General features: G+C 48.7%; 3 protein-coding genes across 4 annotated transcripts; 2 read left to right on the forward strand and 1 right to left on the reverse strand.

Moving 5' to 3' along the window:
* The first annotated feature begins 1,763 nt into the window (after positions 1-1,763).
* On the forward strand, positions 1,764-3,876 carry LOC127780044 (glucan endo-1,3-beta-glucosidase-like). Its single transcript, XM_052307004.1, has 4 exons — positions 1,764-2,900; positions 2,969-3,205; positions 3,335-3,421; positions 3,665-3,876. The coding sequence occupies exons 1-4, from the start codon at positions 1,854-1,856 to the stop codon at positions 3,797-3,799; spliced, it is 1,506 nt and encodes a 501-aa protein (XP_052162964.1). The 5' UTR covers positions 1,764-1,853; the 3' UTR covers positions 3,800-3,876.
* A 1,373-nt stretch (positions 3,877-5,249) lies between these two features.
* On the forward strand, positions 5,250-10,068 carry LOC127779900 (protein RETICULATA-RELATED 1, chloroplastic-like). Of its 2 annotated transcripts, none has more exons than XM_052306830.1 (9): positions 5,250-5,435; positions 5,518-6,140; positions 6,243-6,341; positions 6,438-6,658; positions 7,193-7,262; positions 7,367-7,446; positions 8,247-8,311; positions 9,336-9,558; positions 9,729-10,068. In XM_052306830.1, the coding sequence occupies exons 2-8, from the start codon at positions 5,538-5,540 to the stop codon at positions 9,527-9,529; spliced, it is 1,332 nt and encodes a 443-aa protein (XP_052162790.1). In that variant the 5' UTR covers positions 5,250-5,435; positions 5,518-5,537; the 3' UTR covers positions 9,530-9,558; positions 9,729-10,068. The 2 variants fall into 2 exon arrangements, with proteins under 2 accessions (XP_052162790.1, XP_052162789.1); XM_052306829.1 differs by having other exon boundaries at positions 9,336-9,553.
* Positions 10,069-10,708: 640 nt separating this feature from the next.
* Positions 10,709-12,181, reverse strand: LOC127779901 (uncharacterized). Its single transcript, XM_052306831.1, has one exon. It carries the CDS (start codon positions 11,926-11,928, stop codon positions 11,338-11,340), a length of 591 nt encoding a protein of 196 aa, XP_052162791.1. The 5' UTR covers positions 11,929-12,181; the 3' UTR covers positions 10,709-11,337.

The raw sequence follows: 12,181 nt of genomic DNA on the forward strand, positions 1-12,181 counted from the left end.
GGCGCGAAGTTCTACTGATAGAGCAGAAAAAAAACAAGATTACAACCCTGGAAGGTCTTAATCAGGAAAAAGGAAAAAATATACCACCACACACACACCGACAGCACCAACACACAGGTCCGAGAGAAGACTAGCACTGGACCGGCCGCGGCTAAGCGTGACCGACCGCCGCTAGGCCAACAAAGGAACATAGACGAGAATGCTCAAAAGCCCTTACAACCAACACAAAGCCAACTCTATCTAGAGTGTACTTGCACCAATCATTCGAGTGGTTTTGACAAGGGGATGCCTAAATGACGTCTCCAAGGAGATAAGCGACGGAAAACAGCCGCCGCCGTCCGTCGGGGACTCAAAAGAGCCAAGATTGGGCTTTTGCCCGACAAACACCCTTGAGGGATGAGACGGCACGACAACGCCCTTAGGAGGGGGAAACCATTGTTGTCGGTCCGAGCAAGGCCGGGCTAGGTTTTCACTCGCCGCTCACCTTCAAGTCCACGGCTGATGCACCGATGCTCCACCACCGCTCAACCTCTGCCAACATGTGGGACCACTGCACCGGTGCCTCCCGCTGGCCAACCTTCGTGCGCCGAAGACCGCGTCACACCCCCGCAGCTCCTCCTCACATCGTGGTCGCTTCCTTTACCGCCGGCCGTGCCTCATCGCGCCGCGCCGTCCTCCTCCACCACCGGATGAGCCTCTCGTGCCAGTCCGGTTTCCCGCCATCGGCTGTGCCTCTCACGCCATTCCGGCCTCCTTGCCGCCGGCCATGCCTCTCGCGCCTTGCCGACCTCCACTGCCAACAGCTGCGCCTCTCTACGCCAAGCCGGCCTCCGACCCCTCCAATCACTACCGCACCGGCCAGGTGCAGCCGTCTGCCACACCCCCGGCTAGCCTTCCGAGACCGCCATGCCTCACCACCATTGCAGCCGCTACTGCCGATGGCCACCTCGCCGCTACCGCGACCATCGCCACGAGCTCCGCGCCGTTGTCGCCGTCGTGAGTGCGCCCCGTTGCCACAGCAGCTGGCAGTGCCGTCTACCAACCACTGTGCTGTAACCATCGTCCAGCCACTACCACCACCTTCGCCACGAGCTCCACGCAGTTGCCACTGTCGTTGTCGCAACGTGCTCGACGCCATCGCCGCCGACGCCGTCGCCGCGAGTCCCGTAGCCCCACCACCGCCGTGAGCTTGCCCCGCACTGGATCGGCCCTCGGGGGGGGGAGGGGGTGTCCGCCTCCGGAGCGACCGAGCCCTGCCCGCCGTTACCATCCTCGCCGCCACCTTCCATCCCCGCCGCCACCACCGCCAATCGCCGCTGCCTCACCACGCTGACCCATCGCCGGTGGTCTCCCTACCAGATCCGGTCACGATGGCCTCGATCTGGGCGGCCTTCGCCGTCCCGTGCGGCCCCCACCCCTGGTGGGAGGGAGAGACGAGACGAAGCCCCTCCGTCACCATCCTTGCGGCCGTGCGGCTTTACCGGTGGCCGCTCGGGCGGCGGCGAGGCGGAGGAGGAAGGAGGGGGGGAGCGGGCGACGGCGGTGGTTTCCACCTCCCGTGTCGCCCGTGAGGGAGGACGACGCGGGGGCGAAGAACTGATAATGGACATTTCTTAATTCGAACAGTAATGATATGAACGGCATTTCGGTGCCTTGTGTTTAATACCTTGATTGATAAACTTCTATTAAAAGCAATCCCTTCCTTCCAGCAATCAATGCCAGGGTGAATACGTGTTGTTTATTGGCTAGCTAATAATCTAGTGCTATAATTAGCGCGCCAATAAAATCCAGAAGCTCTCGTCACCACCTGTTCGACCGGAGTCAGATTGCGCGCGCCGTCCTCCCCCACCGCCATGGCGCCGCCGTCACGGCATGTCGACGCGGTCGCCGCCGTTCTCCCTGTCCTCCTCACGATCCTTCTGCCTTCCGCCGCCGCAATCGGCGTCAACTACGGCACCAAGGGAGACAACCTGCCGCCGCCGGCCACCGTGGCGAAGTTCCTCGCGAACCGCACCCGCATCGACCGGGTGAAGCTGTTCGACACCAACCCGGACATCGTCAAGGCCTTCGCCGGCACGGGCATCACGGTCATGGTCACCGCCGGAAACGGCGACATCCCGACGCTGGGCACCAAGGACGGCGCCGCCGCGTGGGTGGCGGCGAACATCGCGCCGTACTACCCGGCGACGGACATCTCCCTCGTGGCCGTCGGCAATGAGATCATCAACACGGCGGACAACGCCCTCATCGGCGGCCTCGTCCCGGCCATGCGCACCCTCAGGGCGGCGCTCGTCGCCGCCGGCTTCCGGCGCATCCGTGTCTCGACGCCGCACTCCCTCGGCATCCTGTCCGTCTCCTCGCCGCCGTCGGCGAGCCGGTTCCTCGACGTCCTCGACCGCACCTTCTTCGCGCCGATGCTGGAGTTCCTCCGCAAGACCAAGTCTCCGTTCGTCGTCAACCCGTACCCCTACTTCGGCTACAATGGCGACACGATCCCGTACGCGCTGGCGCGGCGCCCCAACCCCGGCGTGCTCGACCCGGGCACGGGCATCACCTACACCAGCATGCTCGAGGCGCAGCTGGACTCGGTGTTCTCGGCGATGAAGAAGCTGGGGTTCGAGGACGTGGACATCACGGTGGGGGAGACCGGGTGGCCGACCAAGGCGGAGCCCGGACAAGCCGGCGTGAGCGTCGCCGAGGCGGCGGAGTACAACCGCTACCTCATCGGAGAGGCCAGCTCGGGGTCGGGGACGCCGCTGATGCCGAAGCGGACGTTCGAGACCTACATCTTCGCGCTCTTCAACGAGAACCTCAAGCCGGGTCCCATCGCCGAGCGCAACTTCGGCCTCTTCAAGCCCGACCTCACGCCCATGTACGACGTCGGCCTCATGAAAGACACGGTACGTCCGTCCGTCCGTCCGTACGCCGCGCCGCCGGCGAGTGCAATGAACGTTGTTGCGTAATGCAGGGGAAGTCATCAGCGTCGGCGCCGGCGCCGGCGAAGGGCGGCAATGCCAGCGGCGCCGCCGTGACGAAGCGTGACTCGGAGTCGGAGGCCGCCGCGCCGGCTGATGAGGCGAGTGCGCCCGCGCCGTCATCGGTGGGGAAGAAGGCCTCCACGAAGGCCACCGCGCCGGCACCGTCGGACGACGGCTCGGCCTCGCCGGAGCCATCGGAGGGCGAATCGGCCGACGAGAAGAATCCGGTGCGTGCCGCGCGTCCGTGCTCGACACGATCGACGCTCATTGTCGCCATCACCATGCATGGTTTTTGTGGCTGCCGACACTGACTGACATATCGTAGTTGTGAAACTCCTTTGTGGCACATCTTGCAGGAGGAGGAGGAGGAGGAAGAGGGGGATGATGCCGCCGCGACGACGACGCCGGAGGGCGACGGCGACTCGCCGGAGACGGAAGCCGCGGTACGTACACGCATTATTCATTCATGATCCATGTGTCCATGCTCGTGGACTGCATCGAAACGAGACTATTGAGAAAATGAGAGAGATGCACGCTTGATAATTTCTCTTTGCCACCTATTTCGACATCCTTTTGAATTTTCATAGACATATATATTCAATTTCTATAGTAATGGAAATTTTTCATGGATATCTTCAAGAAACCCTTAGTTCATTAACTATTTTTCTTTTGTTGATCTTGGGCAGGGTGATGATGCTAAAGAGAGCGAGGGAAAAAACAACCCCCATGGCCATGGAGATTCTTCAGAAGCTATCAGTGTTATGTTCTCTGTACCTTCCATGCTTACAATTGCTCTGTCTGCAATACTTCTTCATCTCTAACTTCTCAACTCATGGTGTAACAATAGTGCAAATACTAACATTGGTTTTTGCCAAACACTGAAAAACTGCTTCTGTTATTCTCCTCTGTGACTTCTCCTCTGTTCTAAATTATAGGGTGTCCTTATTTTTAGAAAACTCAAACTTAAAAAAAAATTCACTAATAATTACATTAGCATTATTTATACTAAGTATTATGCATGTTATATAACTAGATTTATATTTTAAAATAATTTTATGTGATACTAATTTCGTAGGTGTTTGATAACACAACATGAAATAAATTTAGGTCAAAGCATGTCATTGAAGCCAGTGTAAACTTATAATTTGGGACGAGAGGAGTAGTATAGTGTCTTTTATATATACTCCTATGAAAGACACAAATGATGGTGGTGGTTCTACTGCCATCACCCTCTGCCCAGTGTGACAGTGAGGCCCATATACGGTAAATGTTAGTTAGACATTTTACATGCCATTTTATCAATTATATAAAAAAGAACCAGGCTATAAAATTAAAAAAAAATCTGTAAGAAAATTTAATATCAACTTTAAATTATGATGATGATTAGCAATCATTTTATAGCTAACCAATAAAATTTGATTGATGAAAGTATAGTTTCATGAATAGACAATGAGAAATGATTTTATAAAGATGAATATCTCTTTTACAACTCTATTGCAACGCATGTGCATTTAGCTAGTGATATAAAATAATTGTAGCACTTATTGTTAATCTATTATATTTTGCAAAAACGATAAGGTCAATACAAACACACATGGTACTAAGTTTGTACATATATAATTATTATCGATGCTTTCATGGAGCAATTTTAAATGCAAGCCTTCCTAATTAACTAAACCATCACAAGTTTAGAAGCTTTCAACCTCCATCAGTTGTTTTAGATGAAACACACCAACCCTATGTTAGGGTAACTACCATTGACCATGAAACTCATCTAGTATTTTACTCTACCAATTCAGCAAACTAAAAGCATTTTACCGATAATTTCTATAGGATAATTCGTTCTTGTAGTCTATTTTGATCGGTCGGTTGTTGAAGCATCACCATCGCTACTCAAAATCATATACTAACATACAAAACCATCCAGTCACATTGACCATTACAAATCCAAGAAGCCAGCTAAAAGAAAATAATTAAAACATACAAAAATCCCCCTAAAATCCAAAAACCCATCCTCCTCGTGTGCAATTTGACCAGAAGTCAGCCAAAACGAGAAGAAACCCCCACTTGCAAAACCTCCACGTCACTTGGCCCCACCTGTCACCCACCCATCCGAAGCCCCCACAAGGCAACAAAAAAGGGGACGTGGCCCCACCTGACAGCCTCATGCGCGACGCCTCGCCGGAGGTGGGCCCCACGTGACAGCCTCACACGCGGCGCCTCTCACCCGTCGCTACAAAACGCCCCCGAAAAACCTCACGACCCGCACGCACGCACGCTCCCCTCCTCCTTCGCGCCGCGCCGCCGCCACTCGCCACCAATCCCCCTCCTCCACCAACCCCTCCACGCCTCACCTCCTCGCGCTCAAATCCCCCACGATAAATCGAACCTAATCATTCACCGGATTTTGTTCGGAGTTTTCCGCGATCCGTCGCCTCCTCGTCGAGCCGCAATCAGGTGCGGGCTTCTCCGATTTTTTTCTCTGATTTTTTTTGCGGTTTTTGTGGCCATTTCCAATCCAATCTGACCATTTCTGTAGTGGTGCGTGGGTGGGCGAGCATGAGCATGGCGTTCTCGTGCGCGGGCGCGCGGCTGCAGCAGGGGCGGGTCGGCGTGGGGAAATGCCGGGGTGGTGGTGGTGGTGGCGGTGGCGCCGCGGTGGTGAGGCGGAGCGGCTGCTGCCTCTACCCGGGCGGGAGGAGGGGGCTGGGGGTTAGGGGGATCCGCGCCGAGCTGCCGCCGCGGGCCTGCGCGGATGGGGGCGGCGGCGCCACCACCTCCGGTTGGACCGTCGCCGTGCCTGATGCTGGGGAGGTCGCTGACCACGTAAAGGAGGTCGGCGCGGTTGCACCTCCGAGCGTGCTCCCGAAGGGGGAGCGTGGCGAGGTGGCTGATGTTGACGGTTCGGGTGGGAATGGGAAGTTACCCTCCGGTGGCGGCGGCGGAGATGGGGATAATGGTGGTGGCGGCGGTGGTGGTGATGGTGGGGACGGTGGGGATGAAGGGGATGATGAGTTTGGGCCGATCCTGAGTTTTGATCAGGTGGTCCAGGAGGTGGAGAAGCGAGGGGTCAGCCTGCCCAGCTTGCCCGCGGATATGATTGAGGCCGCAAAGAGCGTCGGGATTCAGAAGCTACTGCTGCTGAGATACTTGGACATGCAGGTATATTGTTAAGAACTCACTCATGATGAGATACTTGGACTTGTGTATGATGTGTGTAGAATTGGATTGAGATTGATATTGTTTTTTGTTTGAATGTGGAAGGCATCGGCTTGGCCGTTGGGTCCAGCCATTAGGTCCTGCTCACTTCTCCGGAACAGGATGCTAGTTGACCCTTCATTTCTCTTTAAAATCGGGACTGAGGTAGGTTTTGTTATTTATGCTGACTAGTAGCATTCATTGATTTATCCCTATTGGCAAAGTTGTTAATCATTTGTTGTTGGGTTGAATTGATTGCAGATAGTCATTGACACATGTTGCGCGACATTCGCGGAGGTACAGAAGAGAGGGGAGGAGTTTTGGTCGGAGTTCGAGTTGTATGCGGCGGATATGTTGGTAGGCGTAGTTGTTAATGTAGCTTTAGTTGGGATGTTGGCGCCATATGCTCGATTTGGTGGGGGATCTGCATCTCCAGGTCTTCTTGGGCGTGTTAGGCATGCTTATGACTCTCTCCCAAGCAGGTGGGTCATGAAAGATAATAATTTGTTGCGAGAGTGCAGTGTTTATAATATTATTTTCTGTCATTATCTGTTTCAAATACATCTCATTTTAGCCTTCTAATTTTGTTTTTAAACACAGAACATTCTATTATTTTCTTGAGAATTTTAACTTGGGCCCCGTCCTTGCTTATACCCTTCCCATATTTGATCACTGCCATTTTCCTTTATTACTTCATACATTAGTTCCTGCACTAGAGTCTAAAATGGCATCTACTTTTGAGTGGTATGGACTATATTATACTGTGGCACTGAATACTTTGTAACATATGTTTCAGAATGTTCTAGATGTTAATGAGTCAATAATTGCCTTGAACTGCTGTGAAATACAATATTACCAAAAATAGATTGAATCTTTTGATGTTAGCTCTTAGTTTTGAAACACCATACAAAATTTGTTAATTACATCTGCTTATGAGAACTTTGTTCAGTAAAAAATAATAATAGTGCATCTGACCATCTGTCCTAAGTAATGCTGATGAAACTGATGTTTTGCAGCGTGTTTGAAGCTGAAAGGCCAGGATATAGTTTTTCCATTCAACAACGGATAGGAACATACTTTTTTAAGGTAATTTTCTTTTGTGTTTGCTGCATCTCTTTTTTAATTTCACCTCGTGTTTGGATGCTGACTTATATTGTATATTCTAATATCTAAAATACCTTTGCGAACAGGGTATTTTATATGGTACAGTTGGATTCTTTTGTGGTCTTGTGGGTCAAGGAATTGCGAACTTGATAATGACTGCCAAAAGGTATCTCACTTTTCTTTATGTTCTGGTACTTTGACCAGTTTTATGGGTGTAAAAACAAGAACTTTTCATGTCCCTGAAGCTAAGAAAACGAAAGACTTAAGCTCCTAGTTTATTGACATATTTTACTGTAATTCCATGCATGGTAAGGTTATATTTATATACTTCTCTAGTTACAATTGATAGTAACATGAAAAATTGTTATGCGTCTAAGTAGAGGGCTCAGAGCCTCAGACAAGGTCTGTAAATCATCAGGAGATATAGGAAGACTTAATAATTACTATGCGGCTGCATTTTGTGATTATCCATCATAACATTTAGATCACGATGTATCACATATTGACAGGAGCAAAATTAGAGTTTAACAGAATAATCATATACATTGTATGGATCCCCTTGGTACTTAATTATTAGCTCATAATCTGGAATGGTACTAATAAAAACAATCTCACTAACATATGCAAATGCTCATATTAACACCAACGCATTTCTGTCAAAGCTTATTAATTGCTGTGATGCATACATCAGTTATTGAGAAGTTCGTAAGATCAAATATGCAAGTCAATTTCTGTGCACAAGTTCATTTAGTTGTTATTCTTACATTTGACAATCGACACTGGATGTTATACTAATCCTTTTCAAATGCTGGTTGCTGGATATCTAAGTTGAGTTCTGATTTAAATGTACATGATACACTCATATTATTCCTCCCAAAAATGCAGAATATGTTTTTGACCTGATTGTATTTTTGTACTGTTTAGTCTTTATGCATCTCGAATATATTATTTTCCTTTGAATTTCAGGAGTGTAAAGAAGTCAGATGATGATGTACCTGTCCCACCTCTGCTCAAAACTTCTGCATTGTGGGGTAAGCGTATTTTTGTGTTTAGCCGTTTTATTTGAAGTCTATATCATTATTTTTTCCCCTCTGTTGCTGTGCAGTATACTAAAACAAATTAGTTTTTGTACCGGGAGGATGTGGATAAATAGGTAGTCATGCATGTAATGAATACATTGTGGGGTTCATATTTATTTTTCTTACAATGAACATAAGAGTTAACTTTCACCTAGTTTTGTGTTTTGTGGTTAGCATATGATATGGCAATGTGTGGATTAACCTTCAAAGCTGCTTTATATGTGCTATATATGTTCTGTTTTCAACTTAAGTTTGTCTGCAATAACTTGTATCATAAGATGAGAAACCATTTACTGTGCTTATTTGTATGTGGCATTAGACATGATTTTCCTAACCAATAGCATGATAGTATTATATAACAGCTATGCTTGATAGTTGATATACACCATGTAATTTATGTGTTTTGACCATGCTGTCCGTAGAAGCTAATGTCAGCATGGGGAAGTATCCGGTGCAATCTCCCCATTCAGTGCAATCTTCCACCGTTGGATCAAGAAATGGACGTCCGAGATTCGTCCACGTCACCATGAGTTAAAATTTAACTCGCAGATTCACCCATGAGTTACAATTTACTGAGAGTTAAATTTTAACTCATGGTGACGTGGACGAATCTCGGACGTCCATTTCTCGATCTAATGGTGGAAGATGGAGATTGCATGATTGCACTGAATGGGGAGATTGCACCGGATACTTCCCCATGTCAGCATACTGCTATTGGGTTGTTTAAAGTGGGCCTGAATGAAATTGCCAATCGTTAAGATTCTGTTTCTAGCCAAAACCTGCAGTACTTCTGAGCTTAGGTATCTTCGCTATATGCTAACTAACTCAAAAGTTTTTAAGTTCTGCTCACAATATAATATTTGCATGATTCAAAGAATTCTAACTGTTTATTTCTGTTACATTTACGGTACCTTTTAAGTATACTTGATTATATATATTGATGCTCCCTAAACAGAAATCGTGCTCAATGTTTCAGGTGCATTCCTTGGTGTGTCTTCCAACACCCGTTATCAGATTATTAATGGGCTTGAGCGTGTGGTTGAGGCTTCACCTGTTGCCAAGCGTGTCCCAGCTGTTTCTCTGGCATTCACTGTCGGTGTGCGCTTTGCAAATAACATTTATGGAGGAATGCAGTTTGTGGACTGGGCTAGAATGACCGGTTGTCAATGAGGTGAAGGCGTTCTTATTTTCATGGTGAGGTGATTTCCATTTTTCACATATGAATGTGATTTTGGTAAATGTAGCCATCTCTTCTCGTTATAATGTTCTGGAAAAGGACTTTCTTTTGAGTAATCGATGGTCAACATAGTTACATTATCAATGGTACGACTAGATGACATGCTTCTAAGAACTATTCTTTTTATTGCAGTTATCATTCACAGCGATGTGGAGTGTTGCCAGCCATAGACTCCCAAAATTTGTCGAATTTGCTCCGTCTCTATTTAAAGATGTGATGCTATTACCAATAATTGCATTGCTGCAGAGCTCCAAAATAAATGAGGTCGTATGTTCTGTTTAGAATGCAACAGGATTCATTGTAAAATCAGGAAAGTTTCAGCATGTGTGCTTAGCCTTCCATATGCGCAAATCAGTAGCTCCAAGATTTAGAAGATTGGATGTATATTGAATTCGGTTGTTTCTCTTGTCGAATAAATTCGGTCATCTTGGTTTGGGCTAATCAAGTCCGAGTCCTGTGCTGGTTTTACATTGCTTCGCCTCTGTTGTTTGCTGATATAGCTGAAATGGCTGAAAGACTGAAAGTAACTCGTTTCATCAAGCTCTCCTAGAGTGTCCAGTTTTTCCTCGTTTCACCATATCCTTCTCAGACAAGGTAGTAAATATATCATGTCCATGGAAATTATACTTCTCCAACTCAACTAATAACCAGACAAAAAAAATATTTCTAGACTCTGTAGTATAAACTCTTACTACAGTGGTACAGCCACTTCTAAATTCTGATTTACAGATAGACCTCAGATAACAGCCACTTCTAAATTTTTACAGATAGACGTCAGATAACCTATGGAACCTTATGAATGGATGGCTTAATCATCCACATCTTATCCGGTTATGCCTTTACTCATGCACAGGTATACTGAGAAATATAGTATACAGAAAACAAAGAAACTATATTAATCTGGGAAGCTTGAAATAAAAAAGAGCATAGGATTAATCTAGGAAGTTGGGAAAAAGAGCATTTTTAAGAGAATGAAATTTAACTAAAATCCAAAAAGAAAAGGTCACCTAGATAGAAATTTAACTTAAATCCAAAAAAAAATCGGCTCAAAAGAAGTAGAAAGAAGATAGTGTTAGAAAACAGGGGAAAAAAAAACTCAACTGATTATTGGGAGATATGAGAACTAGTGCTTTGCTCTGAACTCTGGGTCTGCATGAGTTTTCTTGGTATCCTGTTGAATATCCTATTCGAGTCATGCCACAATTCTTAGTGTTTTGAGCCAGGATGTTTTAGTAGCTGTGAAACTCAACTTGTTTTTTCTTTCTTTCAATCATTTGAAGTATTTTAGTAGGTGGTAAAGAGAGTAACAAGAAACAGAACCATGAATGATGAAAGCAGTGAGATTTCCTGCAGCTGAATCAAACCACAATAAGCTCATTTGCCGACAGAGTAAGTAACAAAAACCAAATATTTCCTGAATCGAAGAATCTGAGCTGGTATCACTTCAAACAGCAGCTGGCACTCAAGTTTCATCACTGCATGACTTCAATCTTCTTGGTACTTGACCAAACACATCACAACAAATCTATCAACTTGCAAGGAAGAAATAAAAAACATCGAACATATTAATTAGGTAATTGGCAGGTAACTCCAAGAACACACAAGCTGCATACACTTGCATAGTTGTATATACAATGTCGCCGTGTCGGCAGCAATGCAGCATCATCTAGATCTCTCAAAATCACAAGCAAAAAATCAATACTAGCATTGCTGCGCTTCAGTTGTTGATCCGGTGGTTGGGCTAGCGGGTGAAGGCGTAGAAGACGATGCCGATGTAGATGAGCATGGCGGTGGGCACGAGCGAGACGAGCGGCACGACGGCGCCCCACGCGGCGGCGCCGCCGGCGCCGCAGCCGAGGCGGCCGAGCTTGACCTGCACGACGTTGACGAGCGCCATCATCAGGAACCCGCACCCGCACACGGAGCCCACCGCCGACGCCAGGATCCCGACGCGGAGCGCCACCCGGTTGATCATGGCCGTGCGGCTGACGGCGGATCCGCCGCCGCCGCCGCTCCGGAGGCGGTAGTGCGGGTGGGTGCGCACGATCTGCTTGAGGCAGAGCGCGACGATGCTGGAGAAGAGGAAGCAGGCGAAGGCGAGGACGTGGAACAGGACGAGGTCGGACTCGACGCGGTCCCCCGCGGCGCAGGCGGAGCCCAGGCGGTCGGCGCCGCCGGCGAGCTCGGGCCCGTCGGCGGAGGGGCGCCACGCCAAGCCGATGAAGGCCGCCAGGGTGAAGAGCGAGTTCACGTTCACGATGCCGTCCAGCGCCGTGATGTGGATGCTCGTGCCCCCGCCGCCGCCGCCGCCACCGCCGCCGCCGGTGTCCATGATTCGCGGTGGTTTCTTGGATTGGTTTGGGTGGGGATCGAATCGAGCTGCGAAGCGAAGCGAGGGCGGTCGGTGAGCTGAGCACGTGTGAGCAAATCGAAGGACAGGACAAGGCGTGGTGTGTTGGGCTATATCACTGTGCAGCTTAGAGCAGGTACAATAACGGGCGATACTGGTTCCACGAAAGATTTTGTGATGATCTGGAGGAGAGGGGAAGAGAGAGAGAGAGTGAGCCGGCGACTAATTTGTCGCC

Source organism: Oryza glaberrima, chromosome 7, assembly GCF_000147395.1.
Source record: "Oryza glaberrima chromosome 7, OglaRS2, whole genome shotgun sequence".
NCBI classification, from domain to species: Eukaryota; Viridiplantae; Streptophyta; class Magnoliopsida; order Poales; family Poaceae; genus Oryza; species Oryza glaberrima.

Coding starts and splice junctions, on each gene's coding strand:
- LOC127780044 (XM_052307004.1), top strand. CDS start 1,854: ATGGCGCCGCCGTCACGGCATGTCGACGCGGTCGCCGCCGTTCTCCCT. Junction 2,901..2,968: donor TCGGCCTCATGAAAGACACG/GTACGTCCGTCC, acceptor TGCGTAATGCAG/GGGAAGTCATCAGCGTCGGC. Junction 3,422..3,664: donor CGCCGGAGACGGAAGCCGCG/GTACGTACACGC, acceptor GATCTTGGGCAG/GGTGATGATGCTAAAGAGAG.
- LOC127779900 (XM_052306830.1), top strand. CDS start 5,538: ATGAGCATGGCGTTCTCGTGCGCGGGCGCGCGGCTGCAGCAGGGGCGG. Junction 6,141..6,242: donor TGAGATACTTGGACATGCAG/GTATATTGTTAA, acceptor TGAATGTGGAAG/GCATCGGCTTGGCCGTTGGG. Junction 8,312..9,335: donor CAAAACTTCTGCATTGTGGG/GTAAGCGTATTT, acceptor TCAATGTTTCAG/GTGCATTCCTTGGTGTGTCT.
- LOC127779901 (XM_052306831.1), bottom strand. CDS start 11,928: ATGGACACCGGCGGCGGCGGTGGCGGCGGCGGCGGCGGGGGCACGAGC.